The sequence below is a fragment of the Lynx canadensis genome, chromosome A2, assembly GCF_007474595.2.
Source record: "Lynx canadensis isolate LIC74 chromosome A2, mLynCan4.pri.v2, whole genome shotgun sequence".
In the NCBI taxonomy this organism is placed as follows: Eukaryota; Metazoa; Chordata; class Mammalia; order Carnivora; family Felidae; genus Lynx; species Lynx canadensis.
In genome coordinates, this window is record NC_044304.2 from 11,098,216 (window position 1) to 11,122,142 (window position 23,927).

Genomic DNA, 23,927 nt, shown 5'->3' on the forward strand with positions numbered 1-23,927 from the left:
TGAGGATGATTTGAAGAATCCAGAGAGGCCAGTGTGGTGATAGAACAATATTTTGGCAAATGAAATGTAAGTAGAAGTGATATGCACAATATCCCTCATTCCCTCATTCCCTTAAAGGAAAGGAACATGCTCTCCCCTTCCCCTTTCCTCTTTCCAACAAACTGGAAGGTAGGATGTGATGATGGGAGCGGGAGCAGCCATTTTGGGCCACAAGACAAAGGCTGCATATTGAGGCAAGCAGAGCAGCACAATAGAGTGAGTTTGGCTCCCTGGTTGCTGAGTTTCCATTCCAGCTCTGAACCATCTACTTCTATTTATACCTGAAAGAAAAAAAAAATGGCCTTTTATTTCTTAAGCCAATTACAACAACCACACTTTTTTCTAAATAATACATTTAATATATATATATATATATATATATATATATATATATATATGATGCCTTTGGTTCCCACTTTGTGTTAGAATGAGAAGCCCAAGGCCCCCTATGTCTCCTTCTTCCAGAGACATAACCCTCCACCACTGAGCAGCTATCTGCTCCCACCTCCCCCAGTTCATCACTTGCTTACCAACTCAACCCTTATGTCCCTGCGAATCATCATATCTCTAGCATGAGGTTTAATGATCCTGTTTTCTGGGGTAAGCTCTGAGTGTCAGGTGGCCAGGAAAAAGCAGGCTCATCTTGCTCTGAGAGGCCCCTGCATAATTCTCCAGCCTTACCCTTCTTCCTTCTATGCTGCAAAAAGTAGTGAAGAACGTGGATGCTGGAATCAGATACCAGTTCAAACCCTGGTGCAGCCAAGGAGTCACTGAGAAACCTGGGCCAACTTACTTAACCTCTCCATGTCTCAGTTTCCCCAACATGAAATGTGGTCATGGGGCTCCTGGGTGCTCAGTCGGTTAAGCATCCAACTCTTGATCTCCACTCAGATCTTCATCTCAAGGGCTGTGAATTCAAGACCCACGTTAGGGTCCATGCTGGACATGAAATCTACTTAAAAAATACATACATGCATACATACATTGGTCATAGTAAACAGTTCTTTCTTCACAGGGCTATGAGAATTAAAAGAGATGCTATATTGGGGCACCTGGGTGGCTCAGTCAGTTAAGCCTCCGACTTCAGCTCAGGCCATGATCTCCTGGTCTGTGGGCTCAAGCCCCGCGTCGGACTCTGTGCTGACAGCTCAGAACCTGGAACCTGCTTCGGATGCCGTGTCTCCCTCTCTCTCTCTGCCCCTCCCCACCTCATGCTCTCTTTCTCAAAAATAAATAAACATTTTAAAATTTTTTAAATATTTATTTTAAAAAAGAGACGATATATTTAAAGTGCTGAGGATAGTACCTGGCACACAGTGAGCACTCCATAAACAGACAGGACAAATTTTGACCTGAGTTATTAGAAGCATGATAAAGAGGACAGGAGCAAAGCTGTGATGGTACATAAAACTAAGGAGATCTTACCTACAGGAGAGAAGTCAGGTCAAGCAAGGCTGCCCTAAAGAAGCTGACATTAAAGCTGTCACCTGAAATATGAACAAGAATCAATCATATTTAAAAAGAAAAAAGGAAAGTAAGAAAGAATGTTTTAGAATGAATGAACAGTCTGGGCAAAGGTCCTGGGGCAAGAAAGAAAGTACATGAAAGTCTATCAACAAAGATCTTTCATATATATGAAAGTATATATGGTATAACCACGCTGGAGAACAGTATGGAAGTTCCTCACAAAACAGAACTACCATGCAATCCAACAATTCCACCTTCGTTACCTGAAGAAAAGGAAAACACTAGTAAAAAAGATACATGTGCCCCTCACGTTCATTGCAGCACTATTTACAATAGCCAAGATATGGAAGCAGCCTAAGTGTGTACCTACAGAAGAGTGGGTATAGAAAATGTGGTATATACACGTACAAACAAGAGAATATTACCCAGCCATAGAAAAAGAATGCAATCTTGCCGTTTGTGACAATATGGATGGCCCCAGCGGGTATTATCCTGAGGGAAATAAATCAGAAAGAGAAAGGCAAACACCGTATCATTTCAGTTATGTGTGGAAGCTAGAAAACAAGACAAATGAACAAACAAAACCGAACAGAAACAGATTCATAAATGCAGAGAACTGGTGGCTGCCACAGGAGAGAAGGATAAGGGAGACAGGTGAAACAGGTAAAGGGATTAAGAGGTGCAAACTTCCAATTATAAAGTAAATAAGCCACAGGGATATCATGTATGGAATATAGTCAATAATATTGAAATAACTGTGTAGTGACAAATGGTAACTAATCCTATCATAGCGATAATTTCGTCGTGTACACAAATATCAAATCACTATGTGGTGTATCTGAAACTAATATTATATTGCATATAGAAAAAAATTAGATTTCAGGAGAAGCTTATCAACAAAGATCTGACATTTCACGAGAAAGAAGGAGGAAGGGAGGGAAGCAGGGAGGGAGGGAGGGAGGAAGAAAGTGGCACATTTTCAGGAAGATGAAAAATATTTTTAAGGTGGCGGTGGATGAGGCCGGAGAGGTGGCCAGGGACCCATTGTGACAGATCAGATTCCTGTTTGGATGTGGTCCAGATGTCTTGTCCCTTATACGTATTTAATTTAGGACCTCCCTCTTCTTCTGCACATCCCTCATTGTTTTCCTCACATGGTCTCTGTTGGAAAGTCCCTTTCTTCCATTAGGAAGCTCATTAGCGCTGATGGAAAATTCTGTGTTCCATCAGTTACTCGAGGGCTCAAGGACTGTCAGGATCAGCCGTCCTGAGTACCCAATCTTTATCAACAAACTTCTTTTTTTTAATGTTTATTTTTGAGACAGAGAGAGAGCGAGACAGAGCACGGGGGCAGGGGGCGCAGAAAGAGAGGGAGACACAGAATCCGAAGCAGGTTCCAGGCTCTGAGCTGTCAGCCCAGAGCCCGACGCAGGGCTCGAACTCACGAACCGTGAGATCATGACCTGAGCCGAAGTCAGACCCTTACCCAATGGAGCCATTCAGACACCCCTATCAACAGACTCCTGAAGAGGTTCACTCCGTCAGGACACTCACCAAGCACATAGTCTAATGCCTTACAAATTGGGGAAAGGCTTCTCTGGGTTTGTTTTGAGTGATCTTGGAGCTACACACATCTCTGAGTCCCGGCACTGCCACTTGCAGTACTGGAGGTCAAGGTGGGAAAATCTGATTCTGCTTCACTTGGAGGAAAGTCTCACTCCATTCCCATCTAGGACCCCTCCCCCTTCGTCCCTCCCATAGGACTTCTCCGCCAGCCCAGCACGTTTTGTCACATTGATTCTCAACATGAACCACTCTTTCTCATTCCCCACCCCCATCTTACGCCTCAACCAGAAGACACCCACTCGGGCATGTCCCTTCCTCAGGGAAGCCTCGCCAGATCCCTTAGTACTCTTGGTTGGGCTCAAGTTCTCATGGAACCACACTCCCTCCCCCCCACCTCAGCAGATTTATCTTAATGAACCTTATATTCATTAGCGGGATTGTTTTACAAGTATCCCCCACTTTCCAAAGCTCCCATTATACCACTTCACTCTTAGGAAAGACCTACACTGGTATCTGTCTTTGATAATTAAAGGAAATTTGAAGACAATTTCTGCTTTGATGGGGGGGAAAAAAAAGGCAAAAAGTGAAAATGGCATTCGACTTTTGTTTCTCAGTGAGCCGCGATAGAGGCAGCACGCACCCCATGCATCGCAAGTCTCCCTGCCAAGCTCCTTCCCTGGGAACTACTCTCAGCATCTCCACATAAACACATGTGGCCAACTGATCTTCAACAGAGCAGGAAAGAATATCCAGTGGAGGAAAGGCCGTCTCTTCAGCAAGTGGTGCTGGGAAAGTTGGACAGCGACCTGCAGAAGAAGGAACCTGATCCCTTCCTCACACCGCACACAAGCCGCCATAGCTTTGAACCGTGTCTGGGAGCACCAGCACTTTATCGCAACTTATTTTGTGCAACCATTAGCAGGGTGTGTCCTGAAGTGTCAGAAAGGCTTTTGGGGGGCGGCGGAGTCTGAGAATGCTCAAAATTTTTTTCCACACAAAGTAATGGTGATCACTGCTTCACTTTATGCCACTTGGGCTTAAGAGTCCTCTACTTTGGGGGAGAGCAGGGGAAACCTGCTAATGACTGACTGCCTCCCCCAAGGAAATGTAAAAGCCACAACAGCATGGACTGTATCTAAATTTCCTCTGTTATATTCACCATGCTGGAGCCATTGTAGACACTTAATAAATGTAGCAGGAAGGAGACCAGGGAGGGAGGGAAGAAAGTAAAGGAAGTCCTACCTAAAAATGTTCCCCCCAGGGACGCCTGAGTGGCTCAGTCCCTTAAGCCTCAGACTTCGGCTCAGGTCGTGGTTTCACGGTTCGTGAGCTCAAGGCCCACATCAGACTCTGCACTGACAATTCAGAGCCTGCTTGAGATTCTCTCCCTCTCTCTGCCTCTCTCTCTCTCTCCTTCTCTAAATAAATAAATAAATAAATAAATAAATAAATAAATTTAAAAAATGTTCCTCCCACTGTAGGAGGAAAAACACTTCCTGTGTAACACCAGCAAGCCTCCCCGCCCCCCCCCCCAGCAGGAATGGCCCCGTGTCTTGTCCACAATCAAGAGAACTTCAGGAGGCCAATATTTGGAAGACCTTATTTCACATAGACATTTTCCACCCATGATGGAAAGGCATCCAGAAGGCCTTGATAGCTCACCAGTGGAGCCCCCTTGAGATCCACGACGTCTTATCAGTTGACACGTAGCTGACAGCCCTGTGAGCATCGGCTCTGTGCAGGCAATTCTAGCATAATCCCTTTTCCAGCAGTAAGTTTCCACACACTTGCTAGAATCCTCTCTCACTCATTCATTCCCATCTCTTTCCTCACCCATTTCTGAACACAAAAACATGTTTGTGACTCTTCATTGCAAGAGTAACCACAGTTGCCATTTCTGCTGGCTCATGGCACTAATACATTATAATCATTCTTTTATCTTCATCACGTGCACAACGATTGTAGCCATCATTAATTACTATTAAGTCATTGCATCCCACAGCAGGGTGAACCAGGCCTCTTCCCAGCAGACTTGGCTCAGCCCATTGATGGTATCAATTTACAGCCACCTCCTTCCCCTCTCCTTTTCTCTGCCCTCATTATGAAAAAGACATACAGTGCACACGCCATGCAGCTTCCAAAACACCAACTCGCTGACCAGAGCCAATCTCCTAGTGTAAAGAGGCAGGTGTCCTGGGGTGTGGCAGGGGCTTGTCCAGGGCTCACGCCTGCTAGTGGAGATCAGTTAGGAATCTGCAGCCACTGTCCAGGTCATGGATATTGGCCATCCCAACTAAGAACTGATTCTGGAGAGAAAGGAATGAATCCAAGAGGTATGCAGGAAGTAAAATAGAGTGTTCTGTAAATAAGAGACGCTCTTTTAAGTGCTTTGACTATATTAACTCTTTACAACAGCAAAGCAAGATGGACTTTATTGTCTCTTCTTTACAGACATGGAAACCGAGCCACTAAGAGCTTATGTTATTTAAGTCACTGAGGTCGGGCAACCCAACCAGACAGTCTGATTCTACAACCTGTGTCTTTAACCATTATGTTACTGTGACTTCCACTCAGCTATCGGCTTGCTCTAAAGTGAAGAATGCCCACGTATTTGCATTCCCTCTACCTGCCCCCCCTTACACACACACACTCCCTCATACACACATACACCTACATCATACTGATTGGCAGGAATGAGAGCAGTTGAGACATATAGATGCGCAAGGGGTAGACCAGACTGCAGAACGTGGCCCTGCACTGTGGGCTCACTCAGTCAAGGTCTGAGAGAGAACTGTTTTGTTGCCAGACCTGCTTCAAGACACCCTGAGTGGTTTGGGCTGGCTCATTTATCCTGTTGAGCTCACATGACCTTCTCAGGCTGGACTTGGGGGACTAGCCAAACCCTTCTTCGATTTCTCTTCCATTGATCTGAACCCTGAACCATGAAGGAAGGAAAATAAGAGGCCTCAGGAGGCTGAGAGAGCTGTCTGCTGAGCCTAACTTACTTCGCTTTCCTAAACCTCGGTTTTCTCCAAGCAATCTCGAAGTTGTTGTCGGGCTCAGAGTGCCCATTCCTCAAATGCTCCCAGTGACAGCCCCACACCTGTGTTCCCCGTTGTATCACAAGTTCAGTGGCTCACATAACTTTGATACGTTCAGGGAGGGAAGGAGAGCCTGGGGCACACGGGCGTCTTCCAAGACCATGGCCAACAAAATCCAGCAAGACAAGATGCCAGTCTCATCTTGTCGGGCGCCCAGGGGGTTGTTTACCCCTCAAGGGAGACTGAGACGACAAGAACTTGCCAAGTCTTTGAGCAACACCGCCTCCTTTCATCACCATGAGTTCTCACTGCTGCAACCCTGACACAAGCAAAGGGGGCCCCAGAGGTCAGGACCTGAGGTTCAAATGGCACCATGGGCTAGTTGAGATAAGAAAAAAGGAGTGTGCTAGTTGGGATGAGCACAGGGTGTTGTATGGGAGTAGTGAATCACTGTATTGTGTACCCATGAAACTAACATTACACTACATAGTAACTAACTGGAATTTAAATTAAAACCTTTTTTAAAATAAAAATAAAAGACCAGAGGGGGAAAAAACAACAGTCAAGGCACCAAGCAAGGAAACGGCTCTATTGCCGAATCGAAAGATGGATTCACACATGTGCCGGGAGGTGAGCATTCTTTGGGTGAGCACATGGCCATTCTCTGGCTGTGGGTAGAGGCAGGATGTTGCCACTATGCCCGTGAGCTCACAGGACAATGGTGTCCACAGAGCGTGTGCACATTCAGCGAAGGGTCTCCCCTCACTTTTCTGTGAAACAGTCCAAGACACCAAGCAGTGTGGCGACTGGGTGCCCCACCCACATCTACCTGAGAAGGAAGCTCCTTTCAGGTCTGGGATGTCGTTGTTGGCTATGAATGTGGCAGTGTCAACCTATGCCTAGACCTCAATATTTTATTGATTGAAACTCAATATGGTACAAGGCGGTGGTTTCCAAGCTTCACTACACGTCATGGTCATCTAGGGCTTTAGAAATCCTGGGACACCACGCACTGTGTGTCCTTTTGTGTCTGGTTCTTTTCACCTGAGAGTGATACTTGCAAAATCTACCCATACAGAGCTTCATTCTTTTTTATGTCTGAATAATATCCTGTTATATGGATAGATCACATATTGTTTATGCATTCATCCATTCGTGGACATTCAGCATTTACCTTTTGGCCACTGTGAACAAGAACAGGCAAATTTATAGAGACAGGGGCATTGGGGTGGCTCAGTCTGTTAAGCATCTGACTTTTGATTTAGGCTCAGGTCATGATCTCACGGTTGGTGATACGAGCCCCGTGTAGGACTCTGCACTGACAGTATGGAGCCTGCTTGGGATTCTGTCTCCCTCACTCTCTGCCCCTCCTCTGCTCATACGCTCTCTCTCTCTCTCTCTCTTTCTCGAAGTAAATAAACTTTTAAGAAAACAATAGGCAGGGGTGTCTGGGTAGCTCAGTCAGTTAAGCGTCCGACTTCAGCTCAGGTCATGATCTCACAGTCCGTGGGTTCGAGCCCCGCATCGGGCTCTGTGCTGACAACTCAGAGCCTGGAGCCTGCTTCGGATTCTGTGTCTCCCTTTCTCTCTGCTCCTCCTCCCTGCTCTCTCTCTCTCTCTCAAAAATAAACATTTAAAAAAAGAACAGGCAAATTTATAGAGACAGAATTAATTCAGAATAATGATTGCAAGAGCTGGCAGAAGGGGAGAATGAACTGCTTAATGATTACAGGGTTTTGACTTGAAGTGATGAAACTGTTCTGGAATTAGAGGTGATGGTTGCACCACATTGTAAATGTACTCGGTGCTACTGAATTTTACCTTTTAAAATGGTTACAATAAAAAAAACTTTAGAGAAATTAATAACCTATAATTCCGCTAAAATTTTTTTTTGTGTTTTTATTTATTTATTTATTTATTTATTTATTTATTTATTTTGAGGCAGGGGGAGGGACAAAGAGAGATAGGATCCCAAGCAAGCTCCATACTGTCAGCGCAGACACCGATGCAGGGCTTGAACCCACAAACCGTGGGATGATGACCCGAGCTGAAGTTGGATACTTAACCGACGGAGCCACCCAGGCACCCGCAAAAAAGGATTTTAAAAATTAAAATAGGGGTGCCTGGTCGGCTCAGTCAGCAGAACATGTGATTCTTGATCTGAGGGTTGTAAGTTCAAGCCCCACATTGGATGTAGAGACTACTCTAAAAAAATACAATCTTTAAAAATAAATAAATAAATAAATAAATAAATAAATAAATAAATAAAAATAGGGGCACCTGGGTGGCTCAGTCAGTTCAGCATCTGACGCTTGATTTTGACTGAAGTCATGATCTCACAGTTCATGGGTTTGGCATCTTTGCTTGGGATTCTCTCTCTCTGTCTCTGCTCCTCCCCTCACATGCACACATGTGCACACACAGACACACACACACACACACACACTCTAAATAGATAGATAGATAGATAGATAAACATAAAAAAGTAAAAATAAAATTGTTACTATGATAAATTTTATGATATATATGCCCTGAGCTCCATTAAATCAGATCTCTAGGGATGGGAGCCAGGCATTGGCATTTTTTAACATTCATTCAGTGCTTCCAATGTGCAGCGATGTTGGAAAACCAGTAGTGTAAGGGGAGGAGGCAAGAGTCATGTGAATCAAGCACATCCACTTCCCAGGACTGGCTCAAAAGCTGTCTCCTCCAAGACCCACTCCAACCATTCTGTCACCATCTGTGGTCATCCTCTGTCACCCCCTCTCTGGTCTATTTCCATTTTAAACATGGCTCACCATCCACATTATCTTGTTTATTAATATGCTCAGTTATTATCTGTCCCTTCCCACAAAACTGCTGGTTTTCAACCTTGTAACACATTCAGTTCACCTGGGTCTCTTTTAAAAAAAAAATCTATGTCAAGACCCACCTTGATGACTTAAATCAGAATCTTCTAGAGGAGGATGCAAACATCTATATTTTTAAGAGCTTCCCAAGTAACTGCAGCATAGCCATGGAAAAGAAGGGTTGCCTTGGTATGTAAGCCCCTGAGGACTGTGTATCCACAGCTCCAAAACCGGTTCTGAACCAGTGCCTGCTGAATGGTCATGTTGCCTAGTCACTTTCCAGAAGCTGTTTTATTTCTTCCTCAGAACAGTTCTCCAAGCAGGTGTTAATAGGTGAGGCAATTCTGACTCAGAAAGGTTGTGATTTTGTCTGCAGCCAAACCAGAATGGAAATGCAGTATGGGGATAGCTCAGCCCGACTTCTTGTGCTAGGCCAGGGCAGGGGTCTCCTTGGGGTTCCCACAGCCTGCTGTACCCCCATTTCACCACTGGCCATCCTAAACTGTCTACAGACTGTCTGGATCCCCCATGAGAGCTCCAAGCAGACAGCTCACCATCATAAAATAAAACAACAGAATGTCACCAAATAATAAAGTTAGACCACTATTAACATTGTAATACTAAATATAATTCATCAACTTAATTAATTGATTAATTAACAGTTACCCCAGCCTATGATGAGTCATAGTTTCCTCCTTATCATTTTTTTTTTTGAGAGAGACAGAGAGAGAGAGCAAGCAGGGGAGGGTCAGGGAGAGAGGGAGAGAGAGAATCCCAAGTAGGCTCCATGCTGTCAGTGCAGAGCCCAATGCAGGGCTTGGACTCACGAACCATGAGATCATGACCTGAGATGAAGCCAAGACTCAGATGCTTAACCAACTGAGCCACACAGGCACCCCTCCTCCTTACCATCTTCATTCACACTCCACAAAGATTTCTTGAACTCCCCTTCTTGGGCCCCTGCCCCAAGTCTTGTATTAGATGTTTTCATACTATAGTCTTAATGAGGGAGGTGGTATTACTCCAGCTTATACCTGCAGGGTTAAGGAACATGATGAGTGTCGCTTCTGACAATGCCAGGCATTTGTTCCCAATTCACAGACCTTTATTGAATGTTTCTCTGGGCCGTACTGATTGCTGAGTGAAAACTGTATGTGTGGCTCACACTTTTTCAGCCTTTCCTCTGCAGACATCACATCGGCATTATAAGAACAAAATGAATGCCCCGGAGAAGTGGAGGGAGCCCTTGAAGTTAGGATCTGACCTGGTCCAGGGAGGTTCAGAGATGGCTTCCTACAGAAGTTTCATTTTACCTGACAATCAATTGACCTTTTAACAACAAAAAGTAGTGGTTATCACTCCCCAGCTCAGAATCCCTCAATGGCTACTCATTGCCTATGAGACCTATGAGTTGGTCTCCCCACAATCCAACAAAATCCAGACTCCCTAGAGTGAATTCAAGCCCATTCATTATCCCATCCCTTCCTGGACTCACCATTCTCACCACCACCGGCCCTTACATTTGATTCTCCAACCACATGGGAGCACATGGTACCTTGAAAACACCAAGTCTTCTCCTCCACCTCTGCTGTTGTCTATACTGGGTCCCATCTGCCCACCTTAGAAAGCATTACTCATTCCTCAGGTCTTGGATGAAATGCCAGCCCCTCTGGAAAGCCAAACTGCAACTTTATTTTCTTTATTTATTTTGAGAAAGAGAGACAGCATGGGAGGGGCAGAGAGAGAGGGAGGCAGAATCCCAAGCCGGCTCTGTACTGTCAGCATGGAGCCCAGTGCGGGGCTTGAACTCACAAACTGCCAGATCATGACCTGAGCCGAAATCAAGAGTCAGACACTTAACCAACTGAGCCCCCCAGGAGCCCCCCAGGCAGGCTTCTCTTCATGGAGTCTCTACACCAGGTTGTCTTTCTCTGGATAACTAATTGGTGGGTAACTCTGATTAATACAATTAATTTAACCAGTTGATTCATTAACTCACGGTTGCTAAAGCCCAGAGTGACACATCTTTCTTTTGCATACTGACACTGTGTAAATATATGTCTCACCAGAGACGCGAGAACCGTCTGAGGTCTTGTCATTGGGGTAGTGAGGAGGAACGGAGAAGGGACTGTCTCTGCCACTCTTCATTTCAGGAGACAATTGGACATCCCAAAGCATTCATCCATCTCACTCTTCCTTCTTGTGTACCTACTATGGCTCTGACTGACATATTCAAACATGGCCCTACCCCCAGGTACTGGCTCCACCTGCTACCATGGGGCACTTCAGGAAATATCCTTTTCTATCCCAGCCACATGGAGCTGGATCCTCCTAAGGACTCTCTCTCTGCAACACTCAGTGATGTGCTACAACGAGCTCTTCCCAGCTCCAGAGTCTGTGACGCCATGTCGGTAACTTGAGATCATCCACCATGGGAATATTTACACCACGGAAATTTGTGGCAAACACTGTAAATCAAGACTTTTTTTTTTTTTTTTTGCTTTGTGTTGTTTGTTGGTTGGCTGGCTTGCTTGCTTGTTTGTTTAGAGCAAGCCGGTTGTTAAACATTTTTCAGGACACCATTGCCAATATCCACATTCTCCATTCTTTCCCTTAATATCCAGTCTTCTTAGCTGGCCAGACTCTGTGAGAGAATGAGATTTCAAGAAGGAAAAAAGGTGACAAAAGTATAGTTCAGCCACAATATTTGGTCTGGGATGAGGATTGGATGTTGAGTCCTGTTTGATTAGGTCTGTCTCTAGCTGGCTTTTATTTCTCTTCCAGTGAACAGTATGTGCTTTTGACCCCATCACAGAACAAGATGATGGCCGGGTCCCCTCTTCAGATGATTCCACGTACTCCCAGGTGTATTGTCCTGTCCCCTTTCGGAATGGCCAAACCTTACCTGGGTCATTGTGAAGAAACATGGGAAGGGTTGCTTCCCTACATGCTTTACATACACGGTCCCCAAGCCTTATCCCTGCACAGAAAGGTCACGATTGGGACATATTCTGTAATGAATATTTATTACAGTGTCAGGGATAAGGTACTTTGCAAGATCTGTGGATGCTATTGGTGACAATGAAGATGAGATTACAATCTTCACAAAGACAAAGACTATATGAGTTTCCCTTGCCAATGTTGACCCAGCATCAGACACAATACCCAGTAAATATTTGTTGAATAAATTAAATGAAGAAGGAGGAGAAGTAGGAAGATGAAGGAGGGGTGATGGAAAAGAAGAAAACATAGCATCCAACATAGTGCCAAGAAGGAACATTGCTGGGTTTTTTATATGCAGGCTATCTCTCTGAATCTCACAGCAACTCTAGAAGGTAGGTCTTCATTTCTTACAAGAGAAAGCTGAAGCTTAGTGCAAATATCCTATATTGCTGATGATGCAGGGATTCAGGCACTCTCTTTCATATATTATTTGAGATGGAAAATTAAATGCTAAAGACTTTTGAGAAATCAAGATAGCAGCCAAAATTTAGCAAGATTTTCGATGCCTTATGCCTTTAAACCAATAATTCCGTTTCTAGGAACTTCTTCTCCAGAAAAGCCTCAATCTTGTGCCTGAAGAGGGATGTACAGGTCGCTCATGGAAAATAGTAAGGTTATTTGCCTTGGCAAAAAAAGTGGAAATACTTGAATGTCCAATCAGCAGGGGAATGACTTAAAAATTACTATCCATCTATTCTATGGGATATTGTGCAATTTATAAAACCAGTGATACAAGACATATACTGGAATGGCTAAGACAAAAAAGAAATGGAAAATACCAACTGTTGGCTTGGATTTCGAGCCTTTAGGGACCGTTGGTGGTAGGCTAACAGTGGTACAACCCATTGGAAATGGTTTGGCAATGGCTACTGAATCTATATACATATACATTGTCTGATACCCAGCACTTTCACGGATAAGTGTGTACCCAATAGAAATGTGTACATGTGTTCATTAAAAGGCTTATATTAGGGGCACCTAGGTGGCTCAGTCAAATATCCAACTTCAGTTCAGGTGTAGTTCAGCTCACAGTTCGTAAGTTCAAGCCCTGTGTCAAGCCCTGCATCGGGCTCTCTGCTGTCAGGGCAGAGCCGGCTTCAGATACTCTGTCCCCTTCTCTTTGCCCCTTCTCCTCCCCCATCTCAAAAATGAATAAACATTTTCTAAAGGCATATACAGTACTAGATGTCTATAGCTCCATGGCTTGTAATCTCCCAGGAAAAAACTAGGAACTATCCAAATGTCCGTTACTAACAAATTGGATAAATAAACTGTGATATATTCACAAAGGGGAATATTATAAAGCGTGCATCCTCGATAGGAGCAATATTTGACCTCCACAGGGTAAAAATTGACTCTGGGGAAGTAAAATATATATATACAGATATACATACCATATATAGATATAAACAGAGATAGGTAGGTATATGACAGATCCGTAGATAGATATAGATATACGGTATGTCGGAAGTATTAAACTTCATGGAGGGGCAATTAAGTAAAGTATCTAAAATGGCTTCTTGTGAGGAGAAAATAATGGGAAAAAAAGATTGAAAAATACTATTATAAAGCAATAAGATTGAGGACCTGCAGGTATATGCAAAGGAAGATTGAACCTCACAAACATAATGTTGGAGTGAATGAAACCAGATACAAAAGAGAGCACACTGATGTGTGATTCCATTTATATACTCTCTGTCCCAAAAATAAATAAACGTTGAAAAAAAATTTTAAAAAAAAAAAGGGGCGCCTGGGTGGCGCAGTCGGTTGGGGGTCCGACTTCAGCCAGGTCACGATCTCGCGGTCCGTGAGTTCGGGCCCCGCGTCGGGCTCTGGGCTGATGGCTCGGAGCCTGGAGCCTGTTTCCGATTCTGTGTCTCCCTCTCTCTCTGCCCCTCCCCCGTTCGTGCTCTGTCTCTCTCTGTCCCAAAAATAAATAAACGTTGAAAAAAAAAATTTATATAAAGTACCAAAAGCAGGGAAGCCTGGGTGGCTCAGTCTGTTAAGCATTCGGCTCTTGGTTTTAACTCGGGTCGTGATCTCATGGTTCGTAGGATCGAGCCCTTCACAGTTGGGCTCCGTGCTGACAATGCAGAGTCTGCTTGGGGTTCTCTCTCTCTCTCTCTCTCTCTACCCCTCCCCCCCATCTCCCTCTCTCTCAAAATAAATAAATAAGGGGCGTCTGGGTGGCTCAGTCAGTTAAGCATCCAACTTCGGCTCAGGTCATGATCTCATGCTTCGTGGGTTTGAGCCCCGTGTCAGGCTCTGTGCAGACAGCTCAGAGCCTGGAGCCTGCTTCAGATTCTGTCTCCCTCTCTCTCCACCCCTCCCCTGCTCACACTCTCTCTCTCACCCTCAAAAAATAAATAAACATTGGGGCGCCTGGGTGGCGCAGTCGGTTAAGCGTCCGACTTCAGCCAGGTCACGATCTCGCGGTCCGTGAGTTCGAGCCCCGCGTCAGGCTCTGGGCTGATGGCTTGGAGCCTGGAGCCTGTTTCCGATTCTGTGTCTCCCTCTCTCTCTGCCTCTCCCCCGTTCATGCTCTGTCTCTCTCTGTCCCAAAAATAAATAAACGTTGAAAAAAAAATTAAAAAAAAAAATAAATAAACATTAAAATAAATAAATAAACAAACAAATAAAACTTTTTTTTAAAGTATCAAAAGCAGGAAAAGTTCATCTGTACTGTTCTATATCAAGAGAGTGCTTGGGGAAGTCAAGGGCAGGGTAGTGACAAGAAAGGAAGCAGGAGAGGGAATCCAGGGGCAGGAGGCTGTTCAAGTTCTTTTCCTTGATCAAGTCCTGGTTGCATGGACTTGGTATGTTCAATGTGTGAAAATTCATTGCACATTCATGATTTATGCTCTTTTCTGCATGTAGGTTAGTCTTCAACTAAAAAAAAATTTTTTTAAGAAAACCAAAGATGAGTTTGTTCCACACAGAGCGACATGGAAAGATGACCCAGACGTAAATTGCATGATGAGCCAGTGAACAAAGCAAGTAACATAACAATTTGCTGGAATGAGCCAATAGATATATATCACAAACAGCTATAAATATGTAAGTCAGTGCAGAAATGGGGACCTGGACAAAAATTGCCCAGTTTGGTGCCTGGGTTATCTTGAAACAAAAGGAATAATTGGGGGGATGAGGTTTCCGTTTCTTTTTTTTTTTAACTTTGCTATTGTGGTAAGATACACATAGCATAAAATTTACCATTTTAACCATTTTAAGTATACAGTTCAATGGCATTACGTACATTCACACAACCATCCATCTCCAGAAACTTTCTGTCTTGCAGAACTAAAACTCTGTCCTCATTAAACATTAACCCCCCCATCCCCTGGTGCCCACCATTCGACTTTCTCTCTCTGTGAATTTGGCTACTCTTGGGACTTCATATTAAATGGAATCATACAGTATTTGTCCTTTTTTGTCTGGTTTATTTCTCTTCGGATAATGCCCTTGAGTTTCGCCTATGTTGTAGCCGGTGTCAGAATGTCCTTCCTTCTTAAGGCTGAGCAATATTACATCACATGGATACACATATTTTGTCGTATCCATTCATCCATTTCTGGACAGTTGAGTTGTTTCATCTTTTGGCTATTTCAAATAGTGCTGCTCTGACACTGGTCTACACATATCTTTTTGAAACACTGGTTTCAGTTATTTTGTGTGCATACCCAGTAGTGGAATTGCTGGGTCAAGTGATAATTCTATGTTTACTTTTTTGAGGAACAACCATACTGTTTCCCACAGTGGTTGCAGCATTTTATAAGAATGTTCTGGTCTTGGGGCGCCTGGGTGGCGCAGTCGGTTAAGCGTCCGACTTCAGCCAGGTCACGATCTCACCGTCTGTGAGTTCGAGCCCCGCGTCGGGCTCTGGGCTGATGGCTCAGAGCCTGGAGCCTGTTTCCGATTCTGTGTCTCCCTCTCTCTCTGCCCCTCCCCCGTTCATGCTCTGTCTCTCTCTGTCCCAAAAATAAATAAACGTTGAAAAAAAAAATTTAAAAAGAATGTTCTGGTCTTGTGGAGTACGTGTCAGTGTGGTTTGAATATTCTACTTCTAGATATAAGCCCAAGAGAAATAAAAACATACATCCACACAAAGATGTGTGTACATACTAGTGTTTATAGCAACATTATCTTTTTATTTTTTAATATAATTTATTGACAAACTGCTTCCATACAACACCCAGAGCTCATCCCAACAAGTGCCCTCCTCAATGCCCATCACGCACTTTCCCCTCTCCCCCACCCCCCATCAACCCTCAGTTTGTTCTCAGTATCCAAGAGTCTCTTATGATTTGCCTCCCTCCCTCTCTGTGGCTTTTTTCCCCCTTCCCCTCCCCCATGGTCTTCTGTTAAGTTTCTCAAGATCCATCTATGAGTGAAAACATACGGTATCTGTCTTTCTCTGACTGACTTATTTCACTTAGCATAATACCCTCCGGTTCCATCCACATTGCTGCAAATAGCAACATCATTTATAACAGCCAAAAGGTGGAAACAACCCAAATATCCATTATGGATGGATAGATAAACACAATGGGGTATAGCCATAGAATGGAATATTATTCAGCTATAGAAAGGAATGAAATACTGATACGGGCTACAACATGAATGAACGTTGAAGACATCATGCTAAATGGAAGAAACCAAACGCACAAAAAACCACAAATTCCACTCATGCAGAATGTCTAGAACAAGGAGATCTATAGAGTCAGAAAATAGATCAGTGGTTGCCTAGGGTTGGGAGGTATGAGTGGAGGGAAGACTGGGGGCAATAACTAAAGGGCACAGGTTCTTTCTGAGGTGATGAAAATGTTCTCAAATTGGCTGTGGTGATGGTTGCACAACACTGAAAATAGTTTTAAAAAATTGGATTATACACTTTCAATGGATGGATTGCTTGGTACGTGAATTACATCTCTTTAACTCTGCTAGCATAACATAAAATAAAATGAAGTGAAATAAAGGCTGAAAAAGAATCAAGGAGCAAGGTTGTGAGGAAGAGAAGACAGCAGCTGGGTCTGCTGATGCAGATGAACCAGACCCTCTGGGGCTGGACCCTCGTGGGTTTGAAGGCCAACTGTGTCAATTTCTGGTTGGGTGACCTGGGGCAGTCATTTCACTTCTGTGAGTCAATTTCTGTTGGGAGCAACAGTACTGATCTCTTGGGGCAGTTAACACTTGATGAAACAAGAAACAAGTGAAATTGGTATCATCTGCCCAGTTGAATGTGGACGGGATGGAAGGGAGTGTAATGATGGACGTGATGGATTGATGGGAGCCTGATGAGCTGGACCCAGGGGTTGCTTTGTGGGTGGGCTGGTGTAAAAGCCCTGGCTGATTTTAATTCACTGCCTCAGCCTCCTTAGCGAGGGGGGTGTTGGTTAAGCTTCGTCATGACTCATGCCAGGGCGTTAGGTTCCATCTCGTCACCAAGGCTGTGCCAAGGGTGTGTCCCTCCCACCATGAGGTTTCTTGAGTGACAGAAAACTCACTTGCAATAAAGGGCCAGATGGCTGTGCTGCCCAATTTATACACAGGCCTCACAGGGGAAACACTGTCAGCTCCTTCTCCAAGGGCAGCACGTGGACCTGACCCCTCCTCGGTACTTAGCCCTGTTGGCAGCTAGCAGAGCACCAAGACTTGGTTGGCCCAGCTTTAAGGAGCAGCCATTTCTAGAGTCAGTAAGTAATTTAGCAGCTATTGGTTCTCTCTACCCTCTCCTCTCCTCTTCTCTCCTCCTCTCTCTTCTCTCTCTTTCTTTTATTCTCTCCCTCTCCCTGCATGAATGGATGCTCTGGCAGTGTGGGCAGAACTGAAGAAACTTGCATCCATCCATCCACCCATCATCCTTTCATTATTTGTTTGTTTATTATTTGTTTGCTCAACAAATTTCCCTGGGCACCACCTCTGTGCCCATTCCCGCACTGCCTGCCCTGATGGAGACAGAGATAAGGAAATTCGGTTTTCGACGCTACAAGCTGAGCTTCCTGTTCACCCACCAGGAGAAGAATCAAAAGCACTGCTGTCACACAAGTATAAACATGCAGGGCTACAGGAGTCTGGAGAAGGGAGAGGCAGCTTCCACTGGGTTAACAGGGAAGGTAAAACCTTCCTTGTTGGGCCATTGCTGTAAGGCATCTAGTGCTTTTCCAAGGTCCTTCTCAGATGGGAAACCCAAGTCTCAGAGAGGAGAATAAGATGCTCGGGGTCACACAACTGGGAAGGGACAGGGGCAAGATTAATTCTGGTTTATCTGGCTCTAGGGTCCATGCTTTTTTCACTTTTTGTCTCACAGTATTTGGTTCCTCTTCCCTCACAGCACTGGCTCCAGTGTGTGTGTGTGTGTGTGTGTGTGTGTGTGTGTGCACGCACTCACGCGCATGTGTGTGCAGGTGTGTGTAAGAGAGAACAAGAGAGATCTTTTCTAAGATTTTATTTTAAGTAATCTCCATACCAAACATGCAGCTCGAACTCACAACTCCAAGATCAAGAGTTGCATGCTCCGCCAACTGAGCCAGCCAGGAGCCCTGAGAGCAATAGGGGTTTAATATTCATCTCTGTCATAGACTAGAGCTACATGAGGGTAGGGAGCATGTCCATATTATACAGTTTATTCCCAGTGACTGGCATATAATAGGCACCCAGAAACAATTTACTGGATAGATAGATATGTGGGTGGGTTAGTGGATGGATGGATGGATGGATGGATGGATGAGTGCATGGCGGGGGGAAGTCATAGCAGATGTGACTCATCAAAATTGGCAGAGAAGGGTCTTGACTAGTAAAGACACATTCCAAGCTGAAGAGGAAGTGTAAGAAAAGGCAAGGAGGTGAGAAAACACCAAGAATATGGCAAGGGTCAGATTCTCTTCAGCCAGAAAGTAAAACAGAACTCAGACATGAGAACAAAGAACTCAGACAGATGTTCGGGCTCAAGGCAGAGGGAGGAAGGTGGATTGATCTGTTTGGATTAGAAACACACTGGGACAGTTTCAAAGCAGTCTTCCCCCACTTTGATGACATTGTCATTTTAAACCCAATCCCAAAGCGTCTCCTTGTTGATGTATCCCTTGCCTATCAGTTCCTGGGCAGCATAGGGGAGTACATGGGGCCACTTTCCCCCTCATCAGTCCAGGGCCTTCAGAGGGAAGTCCAAGCTGGCGAGGGTCTTGAGGGAGGGATAGGGAAAATTCCAGGGGAATGGATGGCATCTCAGTGTGGGCTTAGCTGGAGTGTCGTCACACTAGAGAAGACACACTTCACTACTCTCGTCTCTTGCCCGGCTCTGGCCATGAACCAAGTCCCCCCCACACACCGGGTTTCTATTCAGTCACAAAAATCCAGATAGACAAACTAGTCTGTTCCCTGAGCCCCTCTGGCTTCCCTTGGAGACCTTCACACTATCTTCTCTTAACCCCCCAGGATCAGCCAAGAGTGCAGAGAGCCGGACTCAGGATCAGAGGAAACATGAGCAACCCTCAGCCTTTGGAGGAGGTGGGTTGGGTGCAGTTTTGGGGAGAGGGGTGGGAGCATCTGGAGAGAGGGAAGGTAAGGAGCTTAGTGCTTCAGAGATATCGGAGAGGGTGAAAAATCATGATATGGATTCAGAGCTGGAAGATGCTTTGTGATCATTCATCTGAAGGGGGGGTGGGAAACAGAGATGGAAACCAACTTGGGGTGGAGGGACCTTGCTTTACCTCTCTCAGCCATCAGATTCTTAACACTATGGTTGATAGTGAAGATAAGAAAAGAAATTTTGACCCCAATATCCTTCTTCTTCAGACAGGACAAGGTAGGATCTCAGTATTACCTTCAGAAATTTTGAGACCTCTTCAAATGAGAGAGTGATGCTCAGAACACTCTTAGGAAGGACGGAGAGAGAGACAAAACCACCAATGCGACAGCTGGAAGGGATCTTCACAATCTCCTATGAGCACTCATTGTCTGTGTTTGGAAATTGAGGCTCAGATAGGAGCAATGACTTGACCAAGTCCACAGAGAGTTAAAACAGAACCAGATCCCAGGTTAAGGTGCTAAACTTGGCAAATAAAAATAAAGGATACCCACTCAAATTTGAACTTCACTCTGACAACAAATAATCTTATAGTATGTAAGTATATCCTATGCACTATTTGGGACATACTTATATTTTTTTAAAAACTTGATTTTTGGGGCGCCTGGGTGGCTCAGTCAGTTAAGAGTCTGACTTCAGCTCAGGTCATGATCTCACAGTTCGTGAGTTCGAGCCCCGCGTCAGGCTCTGTGCTGACAGCTCAGAGCCTGGAGCCTGCTTCACATTCTGTGTCTCCCTCTCTCTCTGCCCCTTCCCTCCTCATGCTCTGTCTCTCTCTGTCTCAAAAATAAATAAACATTTAAAAAATTTATAAAAAAAAAACTTGATTTTTTACTGTTTATTTATTTTTGAGACAGAGACAGAACAAGAGTGGGGGAGGGGCAGAGAGAGAGAGAGGGAGAGGATCTGAAGCAGCATCCAGGCTCCAAGCTGTCAGCACAGAGCTCAACACAAGGCCCGAACTCATGAACCATGGGACCATGACCCGAGCCAAAGTCAGCCACCTAAACAACTGAGCCACTCAGGCGCCCCACAAACATTTTTTTATCTGAAATTTGAGTGTTACTGTATTTTACCCAGCAACCCAAACCCCAGGCCTCTTTGGACCACATCTTCTGCTTCTCGTTGACCTCCCTACCCTTTTGATGATCTTTGTCAACTCTTGGCCCAGGAGGTATACGACATGTCAGGCGCCCGCTTAGCCCTGACACTGTGCGTCACCAAAGCCCGGAAAGGTTCGGAGGCAGACCTGGACGCCCTGGAACGCATGTTCCAGCAGCTGGGATTTGAGAGCACCATGAAGAGAAACCCCACCGCCCAGGTATTGTGCCCCAGGCCAGTGAGCGAGGGGGCTGGGCCAGAAGGTGGGCTCTGGGGCCACACCTGAGTCTGGCCATTCCTCTTGTTCCAGCAATTCCAGGAAGAGCTGGAAAATTTTCAGCAGGCCATGGACGCCCGGGATGACTTCATCAGCTGTGCTTTTGTGGTGCTCATGGCACATGGGCTGGAAGGTCGCCTCAAAGGAGAGGATGAGAAGATGGTTGAGCTGGAAAACCTTTTCGAGGTTCTGAACAACAAGAATTGCCGGGCCCTGAGAGCCAAGCCGAAGGTGTACATCGTGCAGGCCTGTCGAGGAGGTGGGGACAAAGCCAAGAACACAGAATCCAGCGCAACCCCAGATCCACAGCCCCAGCTAAGCCTTGGGTTGCCAGTCCGTCTTATGATCTCCTTTCCCCCTCTGTCTCTGACTTTGCCTCTTCCTCTTCTTGGTGTTTCAGAACACAGGGACCCCGGTGAAACAGTAAGTGGAGACGATATCGTGATGATCGCCAAGGACAGTCCCCAAACCATCCCAACGTACACGGACACCCTCCACATCTACTCCACCGTGGAGGGTATGAGTCCCCAGCAGGCACAGGGTGGTCTCCCACTGTTCCTCACCCACCACTCCTGAGATGTTCCTCCAGGACCCACCCTTTCCCAGGGCCTCTTGCACCACACACACACGCACACACACGCACGCACACACACACACACACACACACGCACTCCATCTCCCATCGGACCTCTCCGAGCCCTCTTCTCTGGAATCCTTAGGGTACATCGCATACAGACATGACAAAGAGGGCTCCTGCTTCATCCAGACTCTGGTTGACGTGTTCACAGAGAAGAAAGGACCCATCCTGGAGCTTCTGACAGAGGTGAGTTGGGACAAGGTACCTGGAACCCTCACCCAGCCTGAGCAGGGAGGCTGAGCCTCTTCCAAACCTTACTGTGCTTTCACCCTCTCCTACCCCTAGCCCTAAATCCAACTGATGCCCCAACACAGAAAATGGGATACTAATATCCTAGCAACAAGTTTCCTTAATGCAGGAAATTCCAAAGCCCATGGTATGTGAGATAATTTAGATGAAATACAGGTAAATTTCTGTAAATAAAACCCGTAAGTTGAACCGTTGGTTGAGAAAACTTTTTTTTCTTCTAATGTGTTTTCATGGTGGATTAGGAAAAAAAAAAAACAACAACATAACAAGAATGTCCAACCAATGATTCTCTAGAGATTATGGTATAGGGTGAGACAATAAAGGTCTCCCATTTTAGGACTTGGAAACCCACCTACCTTGTTCTCTAACCTTCTCCTCATAAGCCCACTACATCAATTCCCCCAGGGACCTGGTCCCAAGCTGACCACGTCTCTTGCTTCAGGTGACCCGGCGGATGGCAGAAGCAGAGCTGATTCAGGAAGGAAAAGCAAGGAAAGTGAATCCCGAGATCCAAAGCACCCTTCGGAAACGGCTCTATCTGCAATAGAAATACAAGGGGCAAGGAGGGGCTGTCTTTCAAGTGCTCTCTCTGCCCCACAGATATTTAGAGGCAGCTCTTACCCCATCCCTAAAATCTTTTCTTCTCAAGGCCAAGTGGCACCCAGCCCCCTCTTTCATCACACCCCTCAAACAGATCCTCCGTCCATCTGTCCCTGTCCTTCTTAAAGCAAGCCAGCTAAAACATAGTACAAGGGCACAGCAATAATATCACCTTCTTCAGGCTGGAATCTCTATCTCTATTAATGCAACCTAAGAGTACATTCACTTCTCCTAGTTTCTGCTCCTATCTTCAACTGAAACCCTTTCTTTCTCCTATTGATTACACCTAGACAAATGTTACCGGATAAAGCTCAAGATACTCTACTGATAAACCAATGTCCACTCGCCCCCTCCCATCCCAATCAAACTTCCACTGGCTCCTGAACCTCACTTGGAATGATAACCTCCTCTTAAGAACTATATCCATTTCCATCTCCCAGAGATTCCCTCCCTACCCCTGGAAATTCAGTAAGGCAAGAATCATTCTCTTTCCAAGACTCCTCTTCCTTAGCAAAATGGTGCCTTGACATGATTCTCCTTTTAGCTTATGGGCTCTCTTTGGCTAATGGAAAAAGTTTCATCTTTTTCTGAGTCTCTCCCTACTAACTAATGCCTCCAAAGGCCCTGGACTCAGCCTTCTCTCCAAGAAAATCCATCCATGTATTCATTCTCAAGGCTTCACTTTTAACCAGTCTGAATCAGAGAATGTTGGAGCTATGTCAAATCCTCTAAAGTCACCCTCTTACTTTTCAGACAGTAAGATAGAGACCCAGAGAGGTTTAAAGGCTTGTCAAATGCCACACAGGTAGTCAGTAGGAGGGTCAAGGTCTGGCTTCCAGCCCAGCCCCCTTGCCACTGCCTGCTAAGTCTTGAATCATCAAAACACTTTTCTTAATTTTTTAATGTTTATTTAATTTTGAGGGGGGGGGACAGGGGAGGGGCAGAGAGAGAGGAAGACACAGAATTTGAAGCAGGCTCCAGGTTCTGACCTGCAGCACAGAGCCTGATGCAGGGCTCAAACTCACAAACCATGAGATCATGACCTGAGCCAAAGTCAGATGCTCAACCGACTGAGCCACCCAGGTGCCCCAAAACATTTTCTAATTAGAGGAACTTTCTAAGAAAAGTTTTCTCTACTTGGAGATAGGAGCTCCTTGGAAGACCTACAAGCCCTCAATACCCAACGGTCAAGGCTACCTGCATGGGATTCCAGCACTGGGCTGGAATTTGAACCAGATCTCTGCCTGTCAAGTGTATGATTCATGTCTCCCCATCTCCAGCCTTGACCTTCCCTACTGAAATAACCTGTGGGCACATCTGCCATTATTGGAAATTCATGGTTAGAGATGAGTCTTTTCTTCTAGTTCCTCCTCCAAGTGTTCCCTGGAACCCTCACGCCAGACCCCAGGTTCAGAATTCTGCAGTTACCTCATACTCCCCTCTTCTTTCACCCTTCATATGCCACCAGGCACCGTGTCCAGCACAGCCTGACTTTGAAACCGTTCTCACATCT

The 23,927-nt window shown here is 45.3% G+C and overlaps 1 protein-coding gene across 1 annotated transcript; it reads left to right on the forward strand.

Annotated features, from left to right (window-relative positions):
* The first annotated feature begins 19,444 nt into the window (after positions 1 to 19,444).
* Positions 19,445 to 22,371, forward strand: CASP14 (caspase 14). Its single transcript, XM_030302727.1, has 6 exons — positions 19,445 to 19,471; positions 20,722 to 20,871; positions 20,962 to 21,187; positions 21,329 to 21,445; positions 21,648 to 21,751; positions 22,257 to 22,371. The coding sequence occupies exons 1-6, from the start codon at positions 19,445 to 19,447 to the stop codon at positions 22,359 to 22,361; spliced, it is 729 nt and encodes a 242-aa protein (XP_030158587.1). The 3' UTR covers positions 22,362 to 22,371.
* The last annotated feature ends 1,556 nt before the right edge of the window (positions 22,372 to 23,927 follow it).